The 25455-nt window shown below is 41.0% G+C and overlaps 1 protein-coding gene across 1 annotated transcript in view; it reads left to right on the forward strand.

Annotated features, from left to right (window-relative positions):
* LOC137502904 (uncharacterized) overlaps positions 1 to 24684 on the forward strand; it is a 78190-nt gene extending 53506 nt beyond the window's left edge. Inside the window, exons 3-5 of the mRNA XM_068230095.1 lie at positions 16941 to 17023; positions 24359 to 24465; positions 24600 to 24684. Coding sequence (XP_068086196.1) covers positions 16941 to 17023; positions 24359 to 24465; positions 24600 to 24628 — 219 coding nt within the window. The 3' untranslated portion in view covers positions 24629 to 24684. The remainder of the gene's footprint in view (positions 1 to 16940; positions 17024 to 24358; positions 24466 to 24599) is intronic.
* The last annotated feature ends 771 nt before the right edge of the window (positions 24685 to 25455 follow it).

Consider the following 25455-nt stretch of genomic DNA (forward strand, 5'->3'; position numbering starts at 1 on the left):
CGCATTACACATAACTAAGTATTTTAATGACTTGATAGAAGGATAGAAGACTATGGATCATTCACTGTCACTATTGCTAGGCATAGTAAATCTATTAGAGAATGATCCTCCCACTGTTTCATCATTTTCTGTATCGTTTTCCATTTCACTTCTGCTGGCAGTGTCTGTCATTTTAGTATCACTTTCTGTTGTAGTTTCAGTATTGCTTCCGTCACTGACACGATTCCTATCCATTTCACTTCCCATGTTTTTGTTTACCATGGTCCAATAAACCTTCACTTGAAATTATTGATTTTCAAATTTATTTAGTGCTAACAAATTTTACTTCCAGTCCTCATTTGTAATAGAAGCACTTTGTTCACCATAAATTATTGTAATGCTTTCATTCTGAATATCTCATTATGTTCATAAATGCCATTCTTGACACTTGCCCATATCAGCTTAATGGGATTCATGTCTGGGTGATATGGAGAAAGGTGTAATACAGAATGAGCATGTTTAGCTTAAATACAGTCTATTTTATAAATGCACTGGACTGGCTTATTCATCTTGATTAATGAATATAACCAGGTTCTCAGCATGTCCTCTTGGAAGGGAATTGCAGTCTCTGTTAACCAGAACACAATTTCTCACTTGTTAGAGTCATTAGTTCAAAGACTGGTTTGTTGCTGCCCTTGATGCGACCCTATCCTGTGGTATCCCTTTCACTTCTAAATAACTACTACATCCTACATCTGCTCTGCTCTGCTTGTCATTTTCATATCTTGGTCTACTCCTACTGTTCTTACTGACTACACTTCCCTCAAAAATGAACTGAACAACTCCTGGGTGTCTTAAGATATGTCTCTTCTAGTCAAATTTAGCCAAACTGATCTCTCACTAATTTAATTCAGTATCTCTTATTAGTTCTTGATTGAATCTACCCAACTCACCTTCAGCATTCATCTTTAGCACTGTATTTCAGAAGTTTGTAACCTCTTTTTTTCCTGAGCTAGTTATTGTCCATGTTTTTCTTCCATACAACACCACGCTTCAGAAAAATGTGTTCATAAACATCTAAGTAATCTGTTTATAAATGTTTGAAAGGTGCAAATTGGTTTTCTTAAGAAAGGCCTTCCTTGCTTGTGCTAGCTTGCAGTCTGCATTTTATGTACTTGTTACTTCTGCTGTCGTTAGTTTATTTACTACCCAAGTAACAATATTCATCTACTACTTTCAGAAGTTCATTTCCTAATCTGATTTTTCCTGCGTCAGCCGACATTGTTCTACTGCACTCCGTTACTTTTGTTTTGGATTTATTTATATTTTCATCTTGTACTCTTTCCCCAAGACTCTGTCTATACCATTCAGGGATTTCTCCAGATCTTCTGCAGACTGAGATTAATAATATCATCAGCAAACTTCAGAGTTTTGTATTTCCTCTCCTTTAATTGCAATACCCTCTTCAAATTCCTCTTTGATTTTCTCTACTGCCTCTCTCTTCTATATGAACATTCTGAAGAGGGGAAACCTGCAGTCCTGTCTCACTCCCTTATGGAATACTGATGCTTTCTCAAAGTCTTCAATTCTTATCGCATCAGACTGATTTTGGTGCAGATTGTAATTCTTCTTTTTCGGTATCTGATAATGAATGGCTTTTGTTGTTCTATGAACACTATATATATGTGCTTGTCCTTCTTAATTCAGTCCTCGAAGATAAGACGTAAAGTCAGGATTGCTTCATGTGTTCTTACATTTCTTCTGTAGCCAAATTGATGTCCTCCAAGTCAGTTTCAAATTGTCTTTCCATACTAAATTAATGCTGCGATAGTTTTCACACCTGTCAGGACCAGCATTCATGGGAATAGATATAACATGATTCTGCCAAAAGTTGAATGCCAATTCTCCTTTTTCTTGCATCTTGCACACTAAAGGGAATAACATCTCCATGCTGGTTTCTCTTAAAGCAGTCAGTAAATCTGACGGTATGTCATCAGTTCCTGGTGCCTTGTTTATGCTTGGGTCAGTCAAAACTTTCTCAAATTTTGACCTCAAAATTGGGACTCCTATTTCATGAACATCAACAGCCTCTTATTTTTCCACAACCCTATCATCTAATTCTTTACCTTGATACTGGTGTTGGATATGTTCCTGCCATATTTCTGCTTCGTCTTTTTCCCCTAGAAGTTTTTCTATCTGAGCTCTTGATGAGGGGATTTGCTTGGATACAGTGAGAAAGGTGCACATATGAAATGTGCCCAAGCGTTGGACTACAGTTTCATAGGTTTATCAGCAAGCTGTTGACTATGTTCCTCCATATCCAATCCATCGGCACTGACATATCACCCTTCACTACTCTTTCTTACCTAGTTTTCCTTTCTCCAAAAGCTTCCCTGATTTTCCTGCATGCTGTTTCTACCTTTCCTAGAACCATAAGATCTCGAACATCCTTGCACTTCTCTTTCAGCCATTCTTCCAAAGGTGGTTTTCTGTGGTTTCCCAATTTTAAACCAGGCAAATTCTGAAACTAAACGTTAATCAACGCATTGATACCTGACTAATAGTCTAACCTGCAGGGACAAAAAACTCTATTTACTTTAAAAATTGTGCTTTAATTTTGTTTGTTGAGGATTGGTTAAAATATGGCATTATTTGAAAGCTATATACATCACTGGTCAGTACCTAACTGTTCTAACTGTTTCTCAGTCTTCAGTAGTAAATCATTGTGTGATATTTTTTGAAGCAGCTCTCCAGTTGGTGTGGAACACCACATTTTTCACATAGCCACCTCACTTCGGACCTTATTTTATGACCTTGCAAATTTTTCAGGTTCTAGAAGGATGTTTCCTCCTTTCTGTTGGAGGAATAGGCACTGGAAGAAGTGCCCATACATTTGCCTGAAGCCGAGGGTGGCTGTCTTAAGTGGTTGTTCTCCCTTTTATTGTTCTAGGTGAGAGAGTAACCCTCTGCAACAACTGCTTGGCAAATGCTGTGAGATATTATGCATAATGCAGCTGCCTGCCAGTAACCTTCATGAACACAATGTATGAATTGAAGATAGCCATATCCAGTTGATACAGCATTATCTTTTTATAACCCTCGATAGTCCATCGCGTTACGGGGAAACATGCAAGGACTTGTTCTTGATATACTACATTCATTTTCTGTTTGTATCTTCCAATACTCTTGGGATTTTTTACTACTTTCTCTCCTCCACCTCGTTTTCTTTGAATTTCCACATCAAAGTCCAAGTCCTCATCAACAGTTGAAAGTAAATGCACATCCTTTCTGTCTTTCCATTTATGGCGAGAATATTATTAGCTTTTGTCAGTTTTACTGTGCGGAACTCTGGAGGCCCGTTCTTTCTGTTAGAACATACGGTACCCACAGCATGAGTTCCATTCTCCAACAAGGTGCAAAAATGTTCAGGGGAAACATACCAGTTATCAAGATACAGTATATGACCTTGGTTCAAGTTTACTTCCATTAGTTACAATACTGTTGCTTTTGTTGCTGGTATAACACCCTGTTTGCCTTGTCTGGTATAAATATTGAACTGGGAACAAAATCCAGAAGCACATTCAGAGAGTTTATAAATTTTAATAACTAACCTGGCTTTTTTGGAAGGATTTTATTGTGCAATTGGGAGCCTACCTAGAAATTTCATAACACTGTCATCAGTATCAATATCTCTGTCAAGATTGTATATATTCTGAATCTTTGTTTGCAAATATGAAATAACTGGTCATTTGGATCTGTAAACATGTCATCAGAGAACTGCAGAAATCGTGAAATTTAACAGAATAATTCAAATGTCATTGTCTCTGGAAATATTTTTCTTCAGACGTGTGAAGTCTCCCGATTTGAGCGGGAGACTCCCGATTTTTCATCGTTCCTCCCGATCTCTCGATCGCCGGGTCCGATCTCCCGATTTTCAGAGCAATATCCGTAATTTTTGGATTATTTTTAACTCCCGCGGATTTCCTCGTTCTATCGATATATGGCTGGTCGATAGTAGTTCTAATAATGATACCAGATGGCAGTACAAGGCACAGTGGCCAGTCTATAATACAGTCATTCTCTTTCCAAGCGAGTCAAGCGAGTAATATTCTCTTTGGAGTAACCTAACCTCAGAAGTAGCACACCATAGTCGTTCTAACCGGGGCAAGACCTGCAGAAGTGCTTGTGTTTTGTCCTAATATTTGTTTTGGCCAAAATGTCAAAAAAGAAATATGATGCAGTGTTTAAAAGTGCTTATAGGGAAGAGTTTCTGTGTTTGAGTGAATCCAGAAAGGGACCAACGTTCACATTCTGTACTATATGTAGGTGTGATTTTTCAGTTGCACATGGCGGGAAATGCGATATATTCAAGCATATGTAAACGAAAAACATAAGGAGAGTGTCCAGTGTGTAGGAAGAAACCAGAAACTGAACCTTTCATGTAAAAACCAAGATGTAAATCCTGTGACGAATACCGAGGTGCTATTTACGTCATTTATAGTAGAACATAACCTGCCTGTAAATTGTGCCGATCATGCGGGACCTTTGTTTCGCAAAATGTTTCCTGATTCGGAAATCGCTAAACGATATGGGTGTGCTAGAAATAAAACAGCTGCTATCATTACAGAAATGTGCATGGAAGAAAGGGCGAAAATTGCATCACATTTGCAGGTGAATGCATTTTCTGTTGCTACTGATGGTAGCAATAAAAGCGACTTGAAGATATATCCCATTGTTGTAACATTTTTTAGGCCTGAACTCAATGAAATTCAGAGTTGTCTACTTTCTGTGCCCAATTTAGAAGGGGATGCTACTGGAGCTAACATTGCCAATCTTTTGCTCTCAACTTTTTTGGAATTTTGCATTCCATTAAAAAACTGCATAGCTCTTGGTGCTGATAATGCTCCAGTAATGGTAGGATTAAAGAATGGTGTGGCAGGATGCTTGAAGCGGGAAAATAGTAACATAATCATCATAGGCTGCTCATGTCACCTAATTAATCTTGCTGCCGAGAAGGGTGCAGCGTGCTTGCCCATAAATGTAGATGAAAGTATAATAGATATATTTTATTATCTGGAAAGGAGTGTAAAGAGGAAAGAAAAGTTCAGAGAATTTCAGACTTTACACAACACAGAGATCAGCAAAATTCTGAAGCATGTGCCTACTCGATGGTTATCACTAAGAAGGTGTTTAGATAGGATTTCGCTTCAGTGGGACCCTTTGGTTACATTATTCAGGAGGGAAATTGTGAGGAACGATTCTCAGATGGGAACTTTGAAGACTTACAAAATTTCTAAGCATAGTTTAAGTGTCTTGTTTGTCTGAAAACGTTAAGGATTGTCATAACATTTCGCCTCACTCCTCAGTTAAAAGGAAAACCTAGTCATCAGTTTCGCTAAAAAGTGAAACTACTTGTGACACTAAGAACCATGCATTGTCACGTGAAGAACGACTTTTCATGTTCCTTTCATCAAATTTACATAAATCTTTTTGCCTTTTTCTCTCAAGTTTTATGGATGTCTTTGAGAATCCAAACGTAGCTCTTCAGTCAAATATGCCGTACATCCACTTATTGAGGTCAGTTTTGGAGGAACTATTGAAGAATGTGATGGCAAGGTTTGTGAAACCACACGTTATTAAAAGATCCTCCTCTCTCCTTGATGTAGATTATCATACTCCAGAAAATCAAAAGGATGATTTTGATCTGATGATAGGGAACTCTGCGTTTGTTTTAATGAACACCTTGAAGTCTGAGGAAAAGTGCATATTCTTTATGTCTGTTAGAAAGTGTTTCTCTTCATTGTGTGACTACATGGTACACAAATTTCCATTCAAAGATGAAGTTTTAATTAATGCAGAAGTTGCAAATATTTCTGCTATAAGTAAGGCATCATTTTCTAGCCTTAAATTTTTCATTAACAAGTGTCCGAACATTTTGACTAGTAAAACGGAACATTTGGATAAAGAAACTGATTTTCTGCACTCCCAGTTCTGTAACTTTCAGCTCGAAGAAACAGACCTGGCAAAAGGAAGAATTGATGTTCAATGGGCATTGCTAGGTCAGATGAAATCTGCTGATGGTGTACTTAAATATGACAGACTCTCTAAGGTGATGGCTATTTTATCAATTCCACATAGCAATGCAGAATGTGAAAGGATTTTTAGCAGAGTCACAAAGACAAAAACACAATTCAGATCCTTGCTGCCTGAACAAACTTTGGAGAAACTTTTAACTTTGAAATCAGTTCAGCAAGGCAAGTGCTTTGAGCAAAAATTTAGTTCCGAGTTTCTGAAGAGGGCTAAGTCAGCTACCGGTGTGTGGAAAAACAATTAGTCGTAAATGTGATCACCATGTTGAAGGATGAGAAGTCACATGGTCCTACAGTTCAGGTATGTCCAGTATTTAGTATTCACATGTAAATGATGTAATATATATATATATGGGCAAATAGAATTGTCAATGTATTGAATTATAATGAATTTGTACATGTTCTGCCATCAGTGATGTGTCGTAATACGTCGCGATTCGCTGCGAAATTACTCCTAATTTTTCACTTTTGAAAGTTGCCATGTCTGTTACTTTCTGTAACTTTCTGTTAGACCAGCACAACTTGAGTTTAGGTTTTCTTACCTGTCTCATGAGAATCATCAACAAAATTAGGCTTTTATCTCATCAATAATGCAAGGATACCATTTACTCTCACATTTCAGATTTTTCTCATCAAATTATTCGCCTGGAAAGCAGCATAGTCATTGGTTCCTATCGCAATCATTTCCCAGAACTCATCCCCAAGGAATTCTGAACACACATCTAATACTCAGTCTCCTCAATACAACGGCACTGAGACAAGAAACACCAGTGAATGAAATTGGTTTCGGTGTATTGGAAAACATTGACCAAAGCAGTCATGCCACCTCGGTCTTCGTTTACATCGTCCATGCAGTTGTCATCACTAGAATCGTTTTTTCTAACACTATCATTATTAGTGTAAGAAATAGCACTCTCTTGTGAAGAAAAATCATTCTCATTATCTTTTTTTAACCACTTTAAGGTATCCACATAATCATCAGCCATGTTTGTTTACTAACAAGCACAAACAGATAGCATTTTGTTTTTATATACAGTATTCTGTGGTCTAAGAAGCGTGGATTCCATTTAGAAGTTTCACTGAACTTCAGGGAGTAATCTACATGTGGTGCAAGACTTATCACTTGCTAGTAACTGAAACTACAAAGATTTATATGTTGGTACGGAACAGTTCCGTATGATATATATGTTGATTCCCATAGCGAACCTGAAATATTTGTCCCAAAAGAGTAAGTTTATAATACCAACGTAGTTGGTCCGTTATTGGACATTATAGATTTTCCAGGTAACTTATTCCTGTTTGCCAGTGTTTCGCGCCAGTGTGCTAAATTGGGCTCATCAGTTGGTAAAAACCACATCTACCAATACACATGGTTGGTGCATATTGTGGAGCTCGTTTTTTTTTACGGGGGGCCCCCGTAGCCCGCTCCCCCTCCGTGGCAATCGTCTCAATCTACATTGCCTCCGACATGCTATTAGTTTCTAAGTAGAAAAGAGATAGCAGGGAAGAGTGGGAAGTGATACAAGGAGTAGCTGCCGGTTTCTGAGTTAGACTCGCTACCACGGCAAGAGTTTGTATTCGTTAGGTGGTGTTGAAGGGTCAGGGGAAAACCACATAGGCAGAAAGAAGAATGAACCTACATGTAAAACCTGATATCATGCGATTGCACATGCAAGGATGTGGGTTGGTGAGAAGACCAAAGGTTGTGTTAGTTAGGAATATGTGTCATGCAATCATAACCATTTCCTTACCATTGTCTGTTATTATGGGGATCAGTCCTCCTTGTCACTGCCGGGTCGGCTCGGGTGCGCTAACGTCTGGGCTTTCGGCCACAGGTTCGTCCCATTGTCCAGCAGCCAGCAGTCCTTGGTGCCAAGTCTCCTTTTGGAGAGGGGTATTAAGAGCCAAGCCTTACTTGGTGCAAGGGGCTATCATCTTCCGCCTGTCTATGTCCCTCTATGCGGTGTTGTTGGAACACACTTGTTACTGCTGATCTGCAACTATGCTAAGGTTATTTGTAGTATATGTATATATACAGGTGCTCATTGGAGTGCTGGCTTGATTGCCGGTTCTCATGTCCAGTGTTCTGCCTAAATAACAGTGAGACAACATAATAAATAAGATAGTGCGTAGGCTGTTTTTCCGCTCCCATGTCTCTGTCGGGGGGTGGGGGTGGGGGGTGGTTTGATTCGTCTTTTGGCCGTCTGGCTGCATTGCCATCGTCTTCTTAAGTTGTGCCTTTATCAATCTTTCCTCGCCTGGTCCCTGGAGATAAATACAATACTAGTAGCCTCTTCCGTGTGCACGCTAGTTGTGGGTGTTGGACTGTGATAGCAGTTGCATCAGCGTAGAGGTGTGTGGTAGTGGGCATGTCATTTGTATATAGAACGAAGAGGATTGGGCCAAAAAGGGACCTTTAGGCTACGCCCGCTCTAATCCTTCGCGTGCTTGATAGCGTGTTGTGTACGTCAACTTGGAACTCTCGGCCCTCCAGATGGGATTTGATTAGCCTTATATAGCCTGGCTGGAATTCGAGGTCTATTAGTTTCACTAGTAGGCCATCGTGCCAGACTTTGTCAAATGCTTTCTGTATATCAAGGAAAACCGAACCTGTGTCCCTTCGTTTATTGAGACCTGTGGTAGCTTTTTCTATGAATCGTGTGAAACCCTGAAGTCAAATTGCTCGTTGCGAGTTATTCCTTTTTCCTTGATATTCCCTATTAACATGTTCAGTAATATTTTCTCGAATATTTTTCTGAGGGCGTCCAGGAGGCTGATAGGCTTGTAATTGTTTGGGTTTGACTTGTCTGCCTGGTTTTCTAAATACGAGTATCCTAGCCCTTTTCGGTTGTTCAGGGTAGTATTGTAGTCTGAACATTGCATTGAAGATGCTGGTAAGTAGTGTTAGGGCTTTGTGTGTTAATTTCTTAATTATAATATTTTGTATCTCGTCTGGGCCAGGCGCCTTGTTGGGGTTAAGGTGACCTATAATCCACTTAATTTTGTGTATATTTGTCCTCTTAACCTCCGGCTTAGGTGCGTTTTCAAGGAACTCGGCTACCTTTGCCGCGGTTTGCGTGGTGAAGGCGGGGTCAGATGGTATTTCGTTCGGAGTGAATGCTGCCTCGATCGAGTCCGCTATGACTTCTGCTTTGTCACGGTTCTCATATACCGGACCGTTAGGTCCCTTAATATTAGGGATGCTGTGTATTTTGCGAGTGAAGTGTCTCGCTAAGTTCCACACAGGCCTGGTGTTTGTGTCGAATAGACAGAGTTTATTGTTCCATTCTCGCGACCTGCATTCCTGTAGTTTTGTTTGTATTTCTGTGTTTAGTTCATTTTTCATAATGCGGTCGTAGCCTCTGTGGTGTCGTGCCCAGTTGCGCCTGTGGCTGTTGCGCTTGCTTATTAATTCCTTAATGTGGGCTGGAATTTCGAAATGAGGGTATTCTTTGTGTTTGCTTACTGGTATGCTCGCTGCTGCGGATGCCTGAATTGCTTCTACGGGAGTTTTGACTGCTTCGTCAATTTGGGCTGTGCTGTGTAATAGCATGCCCTCGCTTCCCTGTATGAGTGTGTCTAGTTTGTGTTCGAATTTTCCCCATTTGGCTGCTTTATAGTTGAGCCTGCAATTGGGGTTGTTTTCATATTCCTCTGGGTTCGAATTTAGTGTAAATATCACTGGTTGGTGCCTCGACCCAAGGTCCTTTACTACCGTTATGCTATGCCCTTGAGGAATATGTCGCAGTAGGGCTCTCTAGTATATCTGAGACCTGATCGTTTGGTGCTAGGAACGTAGGTTCGCTGGGGGCTGTTACCACATAGTCCTGGGATGCGACCCCACACGTGTGCGAAAAGCGGTAGGAAGAGAAGAAGCATGTGGTTGTACAGCCTTGTGCCTTCTGAGTTAGGTCTCAGGCAGCCCCAGCTGGCGTGTTTCGAATTTAGGTCGCCTCCTAGGCTCGTGTTTCGACTTAGCCTTAGTACTGCTTCTGTGTCTTGTGTGTTTAGGCTTTTCGGTCTGGAGTATGCCGCTATGACATTTATGAGTGTTCCTCGGACTGGCATGGCAATCCCGCATGCCTCCAGTTCGACCAGCTCTAGTATGTCCACCTCCATATGTTTGATGCCCTTTCTTACCAGAACTGCCACCTCTGCAACTCCATTGACCTTACCGCTTCTGTGTATTTTGTAGCCTCTAACGTTGAACTTCTTCCCCAGTGGGAGGAACGTTTCTGTTAGGATTGCTACATGAATAGTGTTCGCAACTAGGAAGGATTCGAGTTCGTATTTCCTGGACCTGACGCCCTGGCAATTCCAAATTAATACTCGAAGCCCCTACATGTTATTATTGTTATTATTTTTATTTTCATCCTCGTTGGGTTGTTCAGCCATCTTGGGTTAGGAGTTCGTAGATCACATTCGTCAGGTCACTCAGCCAGGAGAAAGGCAGCAAGTTGGCTATCATAACTGCAGAGGTTATGATTGCAGTGAGGTTCAAGTTCGGGAAGATGGTTTTCAGGATTTCTTCTATCCTTTCCTTGAACGTTCTCCCTGGCATGTCCCCCTCGCGCTGTTGCACCTGGTTTGGTGATATGTGTGTTGGGGCGGGCATTGGGGGCGGTACCTCGGATGCTGATTTGTTAGCGGCAGGTTCCCTGCTGGGGGTGGAGCTGGCCTGGGGTGGGCCCTGGGATAGCTCGGGGGCAGTGTGCGTGAGCTTAACCTGCCATGAGTTAGTTTTAGGGGGTAGGGCCTGCACTTCTTTCTGTTGTTTTTGGTGGTCTTTCCTTGAACGATGGTAGGGGGTGCTTGGGCTTAGGTGCCGGGGTTGTGTGTACCCTCTGTCCTTGGAGGTTGCAAGTTAATTTTGCCTCCACCTGATGGGTCTAGTTTGCCTGATTGGCCTTGTTTACGGCCCTTTGTGCCTGAAGGGCCTGCAGGACCTGAAGGGTCCTTTTTGCCTGAGGGGCCTGTTTTCTGCTTGCGTGAAGCGCGTGTGCCTGAAAGGCCTGCTTGGGCTTTAGAGTCGCCACGCTTGTTACCAGTTGGCCCTTTTTGTGTTTGCCTCCGCAGTTAGCGCACTTAGAGTACGCGGGGTCGTTGGCATGGGGGCAGTCGTGAGACAAGTGGGAGGCGGCGCATCTGCAGCATCTGGGATCCAGCAGGCAGGCCGCTCCTGAATGCCCATGCCTCTGATACACTCCGCATTAGGGACCAGTGGCTGGGGGGGGCGATACGGCTCAACCGTCACCAGCATGTTCTTTAGCATCTGCATTCTCCGGAGGTTGTCTGCTGCTGGGGTGTCCGCCACGGCAACTCTGGCTGGCCTGTTCCCTGTTCGCATCCGATACACTGTGAGAGCGTTGATACCCTGGGCTTGCATGGCAAGCCAGATATCACCCGGCTCTTACATGTTGTTGGGTGTTCTCACTACGAATCGCTTAACTGTAGCATTGGGCAATATCTTTACAAATTTTATATTAAGCCCGTTCAGCACTTGTATGGCAATTTCATAGCTTTCGAAGCTAGACACATGTAGCCGGACTGCTTCGTGCGCATTTATTCCCGGCTTAGAGGAATAGTAATTTCTCTGCTCGTGTGTCAGATTTTGAGAAGCTCGATTTCAATCTGCTTAATGTTGTTGGTGTAGACCGTAAGGGGTGGGGTTTGCAACCCCTTACGGGTGGCTGGTTTTGTTGATTGTGTTGGTTGAGGTAGTTTCTGATGTGTCTGCCTCATGTTTGTGTTTGGTGGTGGCATAATCTTGTCAGATTGTAGTGTCCGTGGAGCTATCGGCCTGGGTACTCGGGTTTCGACCCCCGCCTTTCTGAGGGTAGCGGCTCAGGGGCTGGGGTTCTTTGCCCTTCCCCTTCCCCCTCTTCCTCCCTTCAGCCTCCCGATAGTCGTCCCCCTGGTCTCCCGGCTGGGTGGCTGGGTCCACGGTTTCGGTCTCCCCGCGCTCATGCAGCTCTTCTCGCTCCAGGCTTTCAGAGTTGGCCGGGCTTTCAGAGTCGGCCTCTTGGGATGAACTTGATATGGCCATCACCAGCCTGGCCTCGTCCGAGTCGGCGTCCAAATTGCCAGCTTGCACAGGGGGGGGGGTGTTGGACTTTAGATGGCGCCATCCGCCGAGCCCTCTTCCTTCCCTGGGGGGCCGCCTTTTTGCTCGGGTTGGTGGGACTCAGTCCCACTTTCCCGGTGTCCGGCTGGTCAACCACCAGTTTGGGTAGGAGTGGGTGGGTTGCGTTGGACGGAGAGGTGCTCTCCGTTTAGGGTTTGGGCTGTTGCGCCACCGGGCCGGGCGGCACTTTGACCCCAGTCTTCGCTACGCCAGCTGCCGGTTCAACTATGCAGCGTTCGGCGCTGGCCGGCATGGGCTGGACCATAAGGTGCGAGCCTAGACTCCGGTTCGCTTTAGCGGCCATGTGTGAGTTAGTGTTTGTGTCTAGCTTGTGTAATATGTAGTGTTTCGTGTGTGAAACACCGTCTGTCACATTAATTCCCTGCTCTACGGAGTCATTGTCCAGAGCGAGAGTCATTTGTGACCTGTTGGGGCCGCGCGTGGCAGGGCAACTTGGGTCAGCCTTAAGAAAGGCTGGCTCGGTGCGCCTGCCAGCGACCATTGCTTTGAGCCTGCCCTCAAACCCTGTCCACGGATATGTGGTATTGAGGTTGCAGCGCTGTGAAAACAGCGTCGCCACAGTCGAGTAGAGAGGTGAGGGTGTCTCACTCTCCGCCGTAGAATTGGCGACTGCTGGTTGGTCAGAGCACTGTGATATTAAGGGCTCTTCCCTCTCGGTCGCCTCTGGACGTTCTGGTTACTTGGCGATTGTGTCTGTAGTGATCCCAGGCTCGCCGACAAATTGCTCTTTCCGAAGCGAATTATTGCTCTTTCATGAATTGCGAGCCTGGTTCCGTGTGTGTAGATGAGGGGACATTCTTTATCGAGCTAGTGGGCGCGGGATGATTCGTTGTTAAGCGGGTCCATGGACCAGAGTTCCCTATCTAAACCTAGGTACCGAGAAGTGGTAACCGGTTGGGGCAGGTAGTGTAGTCTCTCGAAGGTCTCGGTGAGAGGAGAGGGACGGCTAAGTGAGAGGCACGTATGTGTTCTCGCTAGCACTGTCAAGCTCATCCTCATACTGTGGAGGCCATTGCATAGTTTACTTGGAGCCACCGGCAGTGCCAATGCACTATGAGAGACTTTGTCTCATTTCCAAAATTGATGCCTGCCTGGCCTTCAGATGATATATACTGTATGTTGATTCCCATAGAAAACCTGAAATATATGTCCCGAATGAGTAAATTTATAATACCAATGTAGTTGGTCCGTTATCGGACATTATAAATTTTCCAGCTGATTAATTCTGGGTTGCGAGCGTTTCACCCCAGTGTGTGAAGTTGGGCTCATCAGTTGGTAAATAGTACACCCACCAATACGTATGGCTAGTGCATAACGTGTAAGCCACTGCATAGGATATAATGTCCAATAACGCACCAACTACGTTGGTATTATAAATTTCCTCATTCAGGACAAATGTTTCAGGTTCTGTATGGGAATCAACATCTATATCATCTGATGGCCAGGCAGGCATCAATTTTGGAAATTAGACAATGTCTCTCATAGTGCATTGGCACTGCCAGTGGCTCCAAGTAGCCTATGCAGTGGCCTCCAGTGTATACACTAGCCATGCATATTGGTGGATATGCTATTTACGAACTGATGAGCCCAACTTAACACATTGGGGCAAAACGCTGGCAACCAGGTATGAGTTAGCTGGAAATACAGTCCTATAACTGACCAACTACATTGGTACTACAGTTCTGTATATCGGTGCTCGGTTCAAATACCCGGCGTAAGGAACAGTTCCGTAAGTCGGTGCCAATGAGTTAATGCCAAGGCTGGTTCCTTCCCACTCCTGGCCATTTCCTATCCTGTCATTGCCATAAGACCTATCTGTGCCGGAGCACTATGAATCAAATTGTAAATAGAAACTTACTGGACATATACAAGGGTTGGATCTTTAATAGTAGCAAATATTCAATTACAACTCATACAAAAGATATGAATGTTCTACCAAGATTTAATGTCCTTCACAGTAGTCATCAGCATTGTGTATATCTTGTTACCGACGATGTGGACGTCATAGGATATCTCTTGCAGCACCTGTTACGTTGATAGCTCGAATGGAGCAGTTTACTCACTGACCAATCTCTGAAACAGTTCTGGAGCAAAGGCCCCAAAGTGGTTCCTTCATCTTGCGAATCAATTCAAAGTCACAACAGCTTAACTCTATGAATTATAGTATATGGTACAGCAATTCCCAGCCCCATCGACCAAACAAATCAGCCACATTTGCACTGTATGCAGCCAAGCATTGCCGTGGAAAATGATGGCTAATTCGCTTTGACGGTTTGCTGTGGAGGAACACAGTGTGTTAGGATAAAACCATTACAGTCATACATGAGTATAACAATAACTTTCACATGGTTGGGTTTCTCATGAACTCTCAATCTTTGTGGTTTCCCGTAATGATGCCATTATTTCGATCAGGATTTCAGCTGTTGCTCATACAATTTAGCCCATGTCTCATCCAGCGTAATGATATGGCATAAGAATGCCTCTTCTTTGTACTTACAGTACTCCTAATGGCTACAGTTAGCATCATACCGTAATCATGTCTGCATTTTTGTTGAATCATGCAGAACCCATTTTGATGAAATGTTCCTCATGCTCAGCTTAGGTGTTCCTTCTAATGTGAAGCACAGTCGTATTCGCTAACGCAGTGTTTCGGGCCAGTACCATATCATATGACATCAACCAGTGTCAACATGGTAAGAGATGACCTGACTGACGCATGTCTGCCACTTATTGGCGTCCCTGTTTGAAGGCTTTTGCCCACTGTGCCACTGCCCTGTAAGGCTATGCAGTCTCGCTGCAAGCTTCTTGTGGACCTTAAAGACACTGTCATGTTGTCCGACCTCTGGCACATTCAGTCATTACCCAATTCCATTGTTCATGTTTCAAAAATATCGTGACAACACTGTCCGATATTGCCAGCTTACCTGAGGCTGTGTTCAATGTGCCAGTTTGCATGCGTGTGATGTGTGAAGGTATGCCCTGAGGTGAGGCAGGTATGCAAGTAACGTGTGTTCTCAGTGACATTATTAAATTCCGTTGCGTGTCTTCTCTGCAGCAATGTTGTCACTATTAAAGTTCCAATGGTCTTATCTCCACATACTTCAGTTCACCTTCATTTTCTAGAGCTAATTGAAAATCATTTTTGTTTTCATCCACCTGTGGCCAACTTAATCTTCATATGACCAGTCCATTTAAAATATTTTATTGATATATCTGGAGAATCGCCTGTTTCAAGTATGTTTATTCTCATGAAGTTAGTATGGGTTGTTGTTTAAAGCTTTGTTGTTGTGAACAAATGAGGTAGCCTTTATGGTATAAAATTTTACATTAAAGTCAATATAATTCTACATATGCTCTGTGGCATATCCATTGATTCAGCCGATCCTGAAGAGAATCATCTGAGAAGAATTGAGCCTGGAGATTTTCCAGGGCCGTGTTACCCATGCGATTTGGATCATTGATTTCTTTTTGCAGCATTTGCAATGGGAGTTTCTTCTCTTTTGCTGGTTCTTAGTTTCAAAATATACGACATTAGTTATGAGTTTCAACTTTCATTAGTAAGGTTTAAATTGATGAATTAATTTGAATATCGCTCTATTGATGAAGTACTCAATGACATTTAACTAAATTGAATCCTTTTACCTTTGTTAGAACAGTGGAAAGTTCGCTTGTGAGGAAGCAAATTGTAAGGTTTCTGTCTTTCAAGAAACCCGAGAGATAACATTAATGTAACATTGCATACAATGTCAAGTGTAGACAACATTAGTTGAATGATGATTTTTAAAAATGGTAGGCCTCTCTGCTCATGTCTAGGAAACATATTTGGTAGTTTTATACTCCCTGGACCGAGTCATTTTAAGACCAAACCAAAACCTGCGGCTCTTCAGCTCTAATGAGCATTACTCTGCCAAGTGACCGCTGCTCAGCCTGATGGCCTGCAGTTTATAAGTCAATGTGTGATGAGCCCAACAGAATTTCTCTGCCATTTTTCTTCCCTTTTTAGACTAAGTACTCTACCTCTCTATCAATTAAGACCTTCTTTGCACTCATATAGCCTGACTGGACCAGCAACTAGCCGTCAGATTCTGGTAATATTCTCTGACTTGTCCGAGAATCAGTTCTGTTGCTTTTGGGAATGTGGTGTACTTGCTATCCATAGGAAACACGGCTAGCATTGTCCTTTAAAATCTGAATGTAAATGTTTTAAATCTATATTGATACAGCCTTCAGATTGTCTAGAGTCCATGAAAATTCCAACAACTGACTATTTGTTGTACGAACATGAACATGATATGTTAAGATCCAATGTATGTCTGTCTAACAATCAGAGTCATCTGTGGGAACACAGGAAACAAACAAGTGACCAGTCTTTTAACAACACATAATAGGATGAACACGATGAGAGGAAGTTGTTGGAAGAGAAAAAAATTGCAGAGATTATTGTTGTCCTTCAAGTTTTCTTCTTCTTTTGCTCCCTCTTCCAGTTCTGTCTTCTTCATTCTTTCATGAGTTCCTTTTCTTGTTCCTGTTCTTCATATAATTTTGACTTGACACTTGTTTGTTTGTTTCCTTTTCACATTCAGATAATAAATTTATATTTTTATATTTTTATTGTGCAACTATGCAGTTTATTTTGTCAGGTATGTCATGTTTATTTATGAACTTTTACTTTAGTTACCTGTTTACTTTCCACATCTTACTTTGTTTTGCATATTTGTTCCTTACAGCCCTCCACCAATATTAAGGATGAAATATGTGTTGATGAACACACAGTTGGTCAGTTGGTTGCTTGTTTCAAAGAAGAAGACAGGTAAGTACTCTTTAGCTTAATTAGATTTTACACCCCTAAACATCAACAATATGGAATTTGATATTTATATGTTCAGCAGCTCAAACAAGAGGTGGAGTGAAGTCCTCGATATCCCAGTATCTTGGGTTCAAGGCGAGCTCTGGTCTATACAGATCATTCTCAAATTCTGTCTCCTCTATTTCACTCATGGTCTGAACTTGTTGGTTTGATCGTGGCTAATGAGAAAATTCGACAAAATTAAAATTAATCAGCCTGTAGTATCTAGTGATCATCAGGCCACCTAGTTGTCACCACTCTGTATCTGATCCAGTACAATGATTATTAATATTACCATCCCAGTTTATTTCTCCATATTGTAATAGGTGTTCCTGGGGTGTCTGGTTGACCTTGACCTTGCTCTTCACCATTCCTGCAACGTGACCAGTCCAGAGAATCACCCTGCAGTGAATTAGGAACTTGATTCTGTCTCTTTTCATACCTCTGTAAATCTTTGCATTCTTCTTTCAAAACCACAGTTTCATTCATTAGTGACACTTCGCAGATACCTTCTTTCTGTGATATCGATATATCTACTGTCACCTACAGTGGCTTGTTAAATTTCAAAACTATTAAATATAATGGCTCATATGATGGCATAGTATATTTCTATCTTGGTGTTGTTTCAGATGGAAGAATAACATCAGACACATCCTTGGAATCTTTCGTATATTTCAAGGCCTGATTATTTACGGTTGGATGACCATGTTCTGATGTACTCAGTTTGCTTTCAGTACTCAGAATTTATTCTGACCTTTGAAAATTTGATCTTGGGATCCAGTGGCTGAAAATCCAGCAATGACCCACAGAGGCTGGTGTGTTATATTCTGTCATCTGTATTTTGTTTATTCTTCTTCACCTCTATCACCTCATTATAAACACTGCTCCATGCAATTTGGAGATATTTAATTGTCTAAATGTCAAGTCTTTATTGCTCTCAGACATTTAACTAGGCTTCCTGTTGGTCATTCACAATCCTTGTTCTTACATCAGACCCTCTAATTAGTAGCTGATTTCTTTTCTTTTTGCCATTTGCTTTATGTCGCACGACACAGATAGGTCTTATGGGACGATGGGAGAGGAAAGGCCTAGGAATGGAACGAAAGCGGCCGTGGCTTTAATTAAGGTACAGCCCCAGCATTTGCGTGGTGTGAAAGTGGGAAAACACGGAAAACCATCTTCAGGGCTGCGAACGGTGAGGTTCGAACCCACTATCTCCTGGATGTGAGCTCACAGCTGATTTCTGCACAATCTGGTGACCATGGGCAATGTATAGTAGAAAAGCAAAACACTACTCACTCACTCATCACAATATTTCAAGAACTACTGCATCAAATCAATAAAACTGGAATATGGTCGTGAGTAACAGGTAAGCTACCTATTTGAGAAATGCATCCTGGTAGGGTTAACTTAAGTGAGTAAACAAAAACAAAATTGGGGGTTGATTGAGAGCGAGTGGTTGGCCTTGGCGTCTTCAGTGTTCTGGCAGGTGGTGAGATATTCTGGAATGTTAATGTTGACAACACTGCCTCTTGTCTGGCTCTGTTGGAGGAAAGTGAAGGAGTCAAATGTTTGGTTTGGCAAGAATGTTATTCTCGAATATTTAAATCTTCAGGTCATCACAACTAAATAACCTGAAAATAGTCCAGTATCGTGGCAAGCAGCTCCGTATTGTACCAGGAAGGCATAGGCCCTGGCACATACGAGTTATAAATCTTTATTCATGAGCGAATGGCTAAGTTACAATGCACAAACAGCTGTGCGAGAGAAGGTTCTCGTTCTCATTGCACTGCGTGAGGGAGACCGCATGAGTGGAGCAAGGTCAAGTGACGTCAGCACTTCCTGTAGCTTACCTCCCCTTAGAATTCTCTCGAAACCATTTTTAAGCTTCTCAACAACGGGATCAACAAATATGAGACGAACACTAAATTGTAACACATATTTTAAAAGTACAACCCTGCAAATCTGAGATTAATCCGTCCTGTGGTTTCCAAGATATAACAAGTTGAAGTTTGGGAAGTGTTATCACCCCTTCATCACCTGACTCAGAGTGCTGCTCGCAGCCGGATATAAATAGGTCAACGAACCGAGCGCCTAGCCAGTGTGTTCTACTATTATGACAGAACGACAGTATGCTCCGTCGCGATCCGCGAAGACGTAGAAGTCACACTCGTGCACTTTGAAGTTGTGCGAAGACGTCGCAAGTAAAGTTTCTACCGCGTCGTGACGAATGAAATGTTATAAAATTTTCTCCGACTAAATCGTCATTATATAATATTTATGAGTATGTTAACCAAGTGAAGTTACAATAGAAATTGTGAATTGAAGTGTAATTGGAGATTGAAGTATTTCATTTACCACTTGACGGTGTTGTGGACTTTGTCATTTTCTCGTAATTTTGAACTTTGTCATTGACTGTGACAGTATTCTAAGACATGGCATGTGATAAAATAAACTTCTGATTTGTGACCATTTTAATGATTCTGAGACACATTTCTCCTATACCAGTACAATTGTGAACTGTGTGTGATACTATTCCACTAAACATTCAACCAATAACAGGGATAAATGTGACTATATTTACGTGCATTTTCTCGAAATTTCGATCACTACCACGAGAAACTAACTGAATATTAAGAACTATTTATGGCAATGTTAAGTCGTATGGACTCGTATTATGCAAATTCATTTATAAAATCTTAATCTATGAACAGTATTATTCCAGAGACTGTTGTAGAGACTGTTATTAATGACAATTTTTCAAGTGTTGTATGGACTGTAATGATTATTCTACGGTCGAACCTAAGACATAATCAGTGACTGTTATGAACTGTGACAGTGTTAAATCCCTATTCTATAAACTGTGTGTGTGAAAAACTGTGTTTTCCGTAGGTCATTACTTCATTAATCTGACTTACGAACCATACTGTAGCATAGACTGTGATGTTCTAAGTCACGTATTTAACACCGTAAAACAAACGTGAGAATACGAACTGTGCATCGAGGCTTGTGTCAGTGTATAATACTAACCTTAATGATAATTGAGAGCTCTATAGTGCCAATGGAACTTTCCGTGTTCCAACATTATCTCTAAAAGAACATCGGAAATCTTGGCAAAGTGTTGTGAGATTCTGCTGCATCGAACGTCATTTCCAGCGTGGGGTTAACGTGGTTTCTTCAATCATGATACCCATGGAGGGACGTCGACGAGGGTTAACAACGTGGTATCTTCATTGAACGGACTTGTCACGCTGCAGGTGCTAAGTTCAAGCCGTGACTGCACGCTGCAGAAAGTTCCAGTCACCAAGCCGCAGGACAGTTCTTCACCAACCCTTATAAGCAGATTCCAGGTGGTTTTCTTATATTTGGAGTGACTAATTACACTTAGACACTAACTAACTTTTAACAAAGCACTCAGTTAATCATAGTGCTCCAACAACAGAAAAGTGCTTCGTGTGAATTTCAGCTTGCTATTCATGATAATTCAGGAAGGCTTCATGTCTTGCTTTTGAACTGTAAATTCCTCTTTAAAAGCTTTTATTACTTGAAGTAATTTCACGTAGATGAACTCTAGGGTCTGCAAGTGCACTACTTTATTTTTTATAAAATCAACTTAGATGAACTGTAGAAGTATACAGCAAGACATTGAAAACTTTTATTTGAAGAGTGTTAATTATGTTTAAAAATATTAGAAAAACTGTAGGTTTGCATCACAAGTGATGGACTTAATTTTTACGCAGCCTAGAAATTTGGTTAAGTGAAATTTTATGTGCAAAGTGTTATTTTGGTATTTAAATCCATTTATGAGATCTTAGATGGACTGTAGAGTATTTACGATCTCTAAAAAGTGATATTTATTTCGGACATTTTTTAAAGTGGATGTCTCAGAATACAACAGCACCGATATTTTATTTTTGAAAATATTGAGTGAAAATTTAATTTTGATGATTCAACTGCAGGGTGATTTTCATGAATATTTTAAATAAATATTGTCAAAAATATTTTACCATCTATTATTCGCCCTGCAAAACTATCCATCTCTGTACCTGCTCCAATAAGTAGCCGAACACTACCTGAGATCCTTCCCATGCTCTGGCCCCATAATCATTTTCTGGTACAGTATTGATATGAGTTCTCCGAGTTTGTGTCATGTTTTTATTGGTATTGAGTGTAATAACATCTGCAAAAATAGTATCAAAGTACTCCTTGACAAACAGATAATTGTATACGGATTTAGAAATGAATAAGTGCTTATTAGTTGTGTCTAAGTGTGAGATTAATTTTTGGGCATGGTGTAGAAGTGAAGGTCTACCGTTCACCACAGGAATGGGTATCAGACGTTTGGGGGGTTGGAGGGTTGCTGGAGGGACCAAGTTGCCAAACAGCTGTATCATTTCCCCACCTTGTCATGTGTTCGGTTGCTGTTAGTGGAGATGTGGAATTGAACCCAGGACGAAACTCAGAATGCTCATTCAAATGCCTGTGTAACATGTGTAATTCTAAAAATCATGTGAATCAGCTATTTGTGATGTGTACATTTTTTACTCACCAATCCAGAGAACATGTGCCGAAGATACAGACATCTCAATATCATTTTTTAACATGACATCAAGCAGTGTAAATAGTGATGTTAGCAATTCAGAATATTAGACTGCACAAAACAGGACCGTTACTGTGTTTTGATTTAATGCTGACAGCCTGAAATATGTGAAGCGTAAACAGGCAGTTCTGGCCACGGTTGCTGCTTTAGACCCACCAATTGTGTGCGTTAGTGAATCCTGGCTATATTTGTCAATCTATGACATAGAAGTGGTACCTCAGTCATACACAGTATTTAGGAAACCTCAGTCTGAGGAACACTTATTGCCATGAAACCCAAATTCAACCCTGTGCGCTTTGAGCATATATGGACATAATGGAGGTCGATCTCAATGTCTCAGAGCTGAGCGACCACGGAGTCACTCACTTGTTGATTCTAACTTATTGGACTTAGAAATTTGCACTTTAGAGACTTCTAATTACACACCATAATGTTTTTAATTATTATTTTTTATTGTAAATGTTATTTGTTTGGGACGTCGACCCATGTGGATCTTTTGCCCCTACTGGTATCATATTGTATGAACCTGGATGTAATTGGAATGGCAGTATTGTGGAATGTGTTATGTGAGGAAAGGAAGATTAAGGACGTCACAAATACACAGATCCCAGGCAAGGAATATTAATCATTAAAATTAAAAAACCCTGACCCGGCCGGGAAACGAACCCGGGGCTGCCGGGTGACAGTCGCACGCGTTGCCCGTACACTGTGGGGCCGGACTACCATAATGTTTACATCACTTAGGGATTAAAGGCTTTGGTTCAGAACTTAAAAAATATATTTAAGGATAGCTATCAAGTCTGTGTAGAATAACCTAGACTGAGCAGCTCAAGGAGCTGAGTGCTAGCTTTTTGCGTCTTGAAAACTGCACTGTCATCAGTCTAAAGTGCTGATCTAATGATCACTGTACAGAGGTGATGTTGAAACATAGCAGAATTTCACGTCTGTGTAGACTAACCTAGGCTGAGTACCTCAGGTGGCAGAGCTTTTTGTGTCTTGAAATACTGCATGGCCATCAGCCCTGAAAGGCTGATCTAGGAATGACAGTCAGAAGTAGCATATCAAGTTCATATAGACTAACTTAGGCTGAGACGATGTCATATAACTCTAAATATGGTACAAATACCCACCCATCTTTCAAGTTTGGTAAACTGCCTAGGTGAGGGGTAAGACTGTTGAAAACTGTGTGGTCATCAGCAATGAGCAGTTGCTAATGAGCAAGGGTCAGTTAAGCATGACTCAATGAGCAGGGTCTAATAAGCAATTCAAAATGATCACGGGGCAATTGAGCAATGGATTCTTAACAGTTACTAATGAGTGCAGGCTAATGAGCAGTGACTGAATAGTGTGGATTAATGAGGTAGGCATTACAATTTATTTTCTTTTTACATTTTATCCAACTATTTTCTTAAAACTCAGTTAAGTTTGTGTTCATGAACATCTGTTTTGATATAGCCTGTACAAAACTCAAAACTCAAGTTCGTCAAAAAATTAATAGAAATGTTATGTTTTACATCTTTAGTTATGACCTATTTCTAGATTCTCTGCTTGATACTTTTTGTAATGACAATCTTGTTCGGCTCTTATCTTTTACAAGTGTTCTACGAGTAGGTTGGGATCTTACATCTACATACGGTAACAGAGGCTTGTTGTTAACATTTTGGACTACGTGCAGACAGTTGATATGTAGAAAACTATTTTACCTGGTTTGTTGGTAAAAAGGCGTTGAGGCCTTCTCGGTCGTCTTCTTTTTCATTGCCTTCTTTATTTTGTACCTCATCCTGCTGCTCTCCTTCTTTAGATGTTTGCACTGCGATAGAACATTTAGTAGGCTTAGGCAATGAAATAAAATTAGAAATTGTAATGGTAAATACCATTGAGATCTTTTTTTCTTCCTCTTGAAGTGTGAGCATAGGAACAAAACTTGTTGTAAATCTAGACAATTAAGTAGAGTTTGAAATCTTTTAAGTTTACTATTTATAAATAAATTATTATCTGGTAGAATACGTTTGAGCTCTTTAAACTTCTTTCTGGTTGAAACTACACTACAGGTTTCTTCATGTTTGCCGTTGAAAGGGGTCTTGCACAGACTTGTACAGTGTTTGCATCAAAGAATTGCACTACACAAGATCTTATGACACTCTTGTTGTATCCCCAGAGGAAGGTTCTTCACAACCTTTGCAAATATAACCTGGGGTAGGTTGTTTTATGGTAGATATTTTCCTAATGACGGAGAGAGGCAAAGAGAGATGAACCAATGGTTTTATTTTAATAGTTACTTCATTCTCCCCACTACGGGAGTGAGCCATCAGTCTAACAAATGGACTCTTTGGCCAATTACATTTACAGTTATTTGTTTTAATTATGGTTGTGTGCTTAATTCACACATTTTATGGAAGTAAATTAAAAACATTTCTTCTGTTTTTGTAAAACAAGTTGTCAGAAATAAAAATAGTTTTCTTGTTTTATTTTTTACTTAGATACATTTATATATGTTTTAAATTTAACTATACAGTCAATGACATAAAATCATTAACCAATTCCTCTCCATGTGAAAAAGCCAAAAAACCTCACCCAGAGATGTGTGATCTGTATTTGTCCGTAATTCCATTTTTAGTTTAAATGTATCTATTGTCTGTCTTGGAATTGGGAAGTGGTGCTTGGTAGGTTATGTGATTTGTATGGCTTTTAATCCCCAGGTCGGACCTAACAGCCAGGGGAGGAGGTGAATCCTGTGGGATGCCTTTTTATAAATTTGGTCCGGATGTACATTCCATTGAAAATGATTTTGAATCGTTATGCCTAGGTATGTAAGTGTGGTCGTTACAGCTAGGTGTTGATTATTTAAGGTTAGAAGGAGTTTGTTAGTGGGACAACATCTACAATTATGATTAGGACAAAATTAGAAATTTTTTGCGTAAATTAATTTTGATTTTTCAGAGATTGAGCCATTGTTCGAGTTCATTTAAATTGGTTTGGAGATGGGATTGCAAGAACCAGTTATTGGATTCTACAGCCTCAGGACATACAAAAGTGGTGACAGTGGGACACCTAGAGGTACTCCTGCTTTAATTGGAAAGGTGTAGGTAAATGTGTTATGGATACTGATTTTGGCTAGGAAATGGGTGATTCCCGATTGTCATATGAACTGGAAGGTGATGGAGTTTATATATCAGTCCGTTGAAAGACATTCTCAACATCAAGACTGTTAAGGGCTGCACATTACTTTTGTAGGTAAATATTCGGTGATGGATACAGAGATATGAAAGACATGGTCGTGTATGGGGTGCCTAGGATAGAAACTGGTTGTTACTGATGTATGAGATGGAGGGTGTCGAGGTAGGTGTATATACAGTGAGGTAAGATGATTTCCAAGATTTTAGAACACTCTTTTAGAAAACACTCTTAGTAGACTTATGGGACGATGTGAATTTAATTGGGATGGTAGTTTCCGTGGTTTTCAAAATAACAAGATTTTTGGCATGTACCCAATTTGGGGGGGGAAGGTATTGGAAGAATCCAGTATGTTGAATCATGGCGTATACTTTATTTTAGAGTTGTAGGAAGGGATATGGAGCTTCTTTTATGTGTCGGTAAGAAATTTGATCTAGTCCAGGGGCAGTGTTCTTTTTAGTCCTGAGTGTGTCTTATATATCTTAGACTGTAATAGGAACATTTAGGGGATGCCGAGAGTCAGTAGCTGGAGGGGATTAAAAGGTAGGGCAAAGAGTATTTTGTGTGATACCCGAATATTCCGATATTTCATCGAGGTTAAGATGGTAGATATTGGGATCGG

The sequence above is a fragment of the Anabrus simplex genome, chromosome 13, assembly GCF_040414725.1.
Source record: "Anabrus simplex isolate iqAnaSimp1 chromosome 13, ASM4041472v1, whole genome shotgun sequence".
In the NCBI taxonomy this organism is placed as follows: domain Eukaryota; kingdom Metazoa; phylum Arthropoda; class Insecta; order Orthoptera; family Tettigoniidae; genus Anabrus; species Anabrus simplex.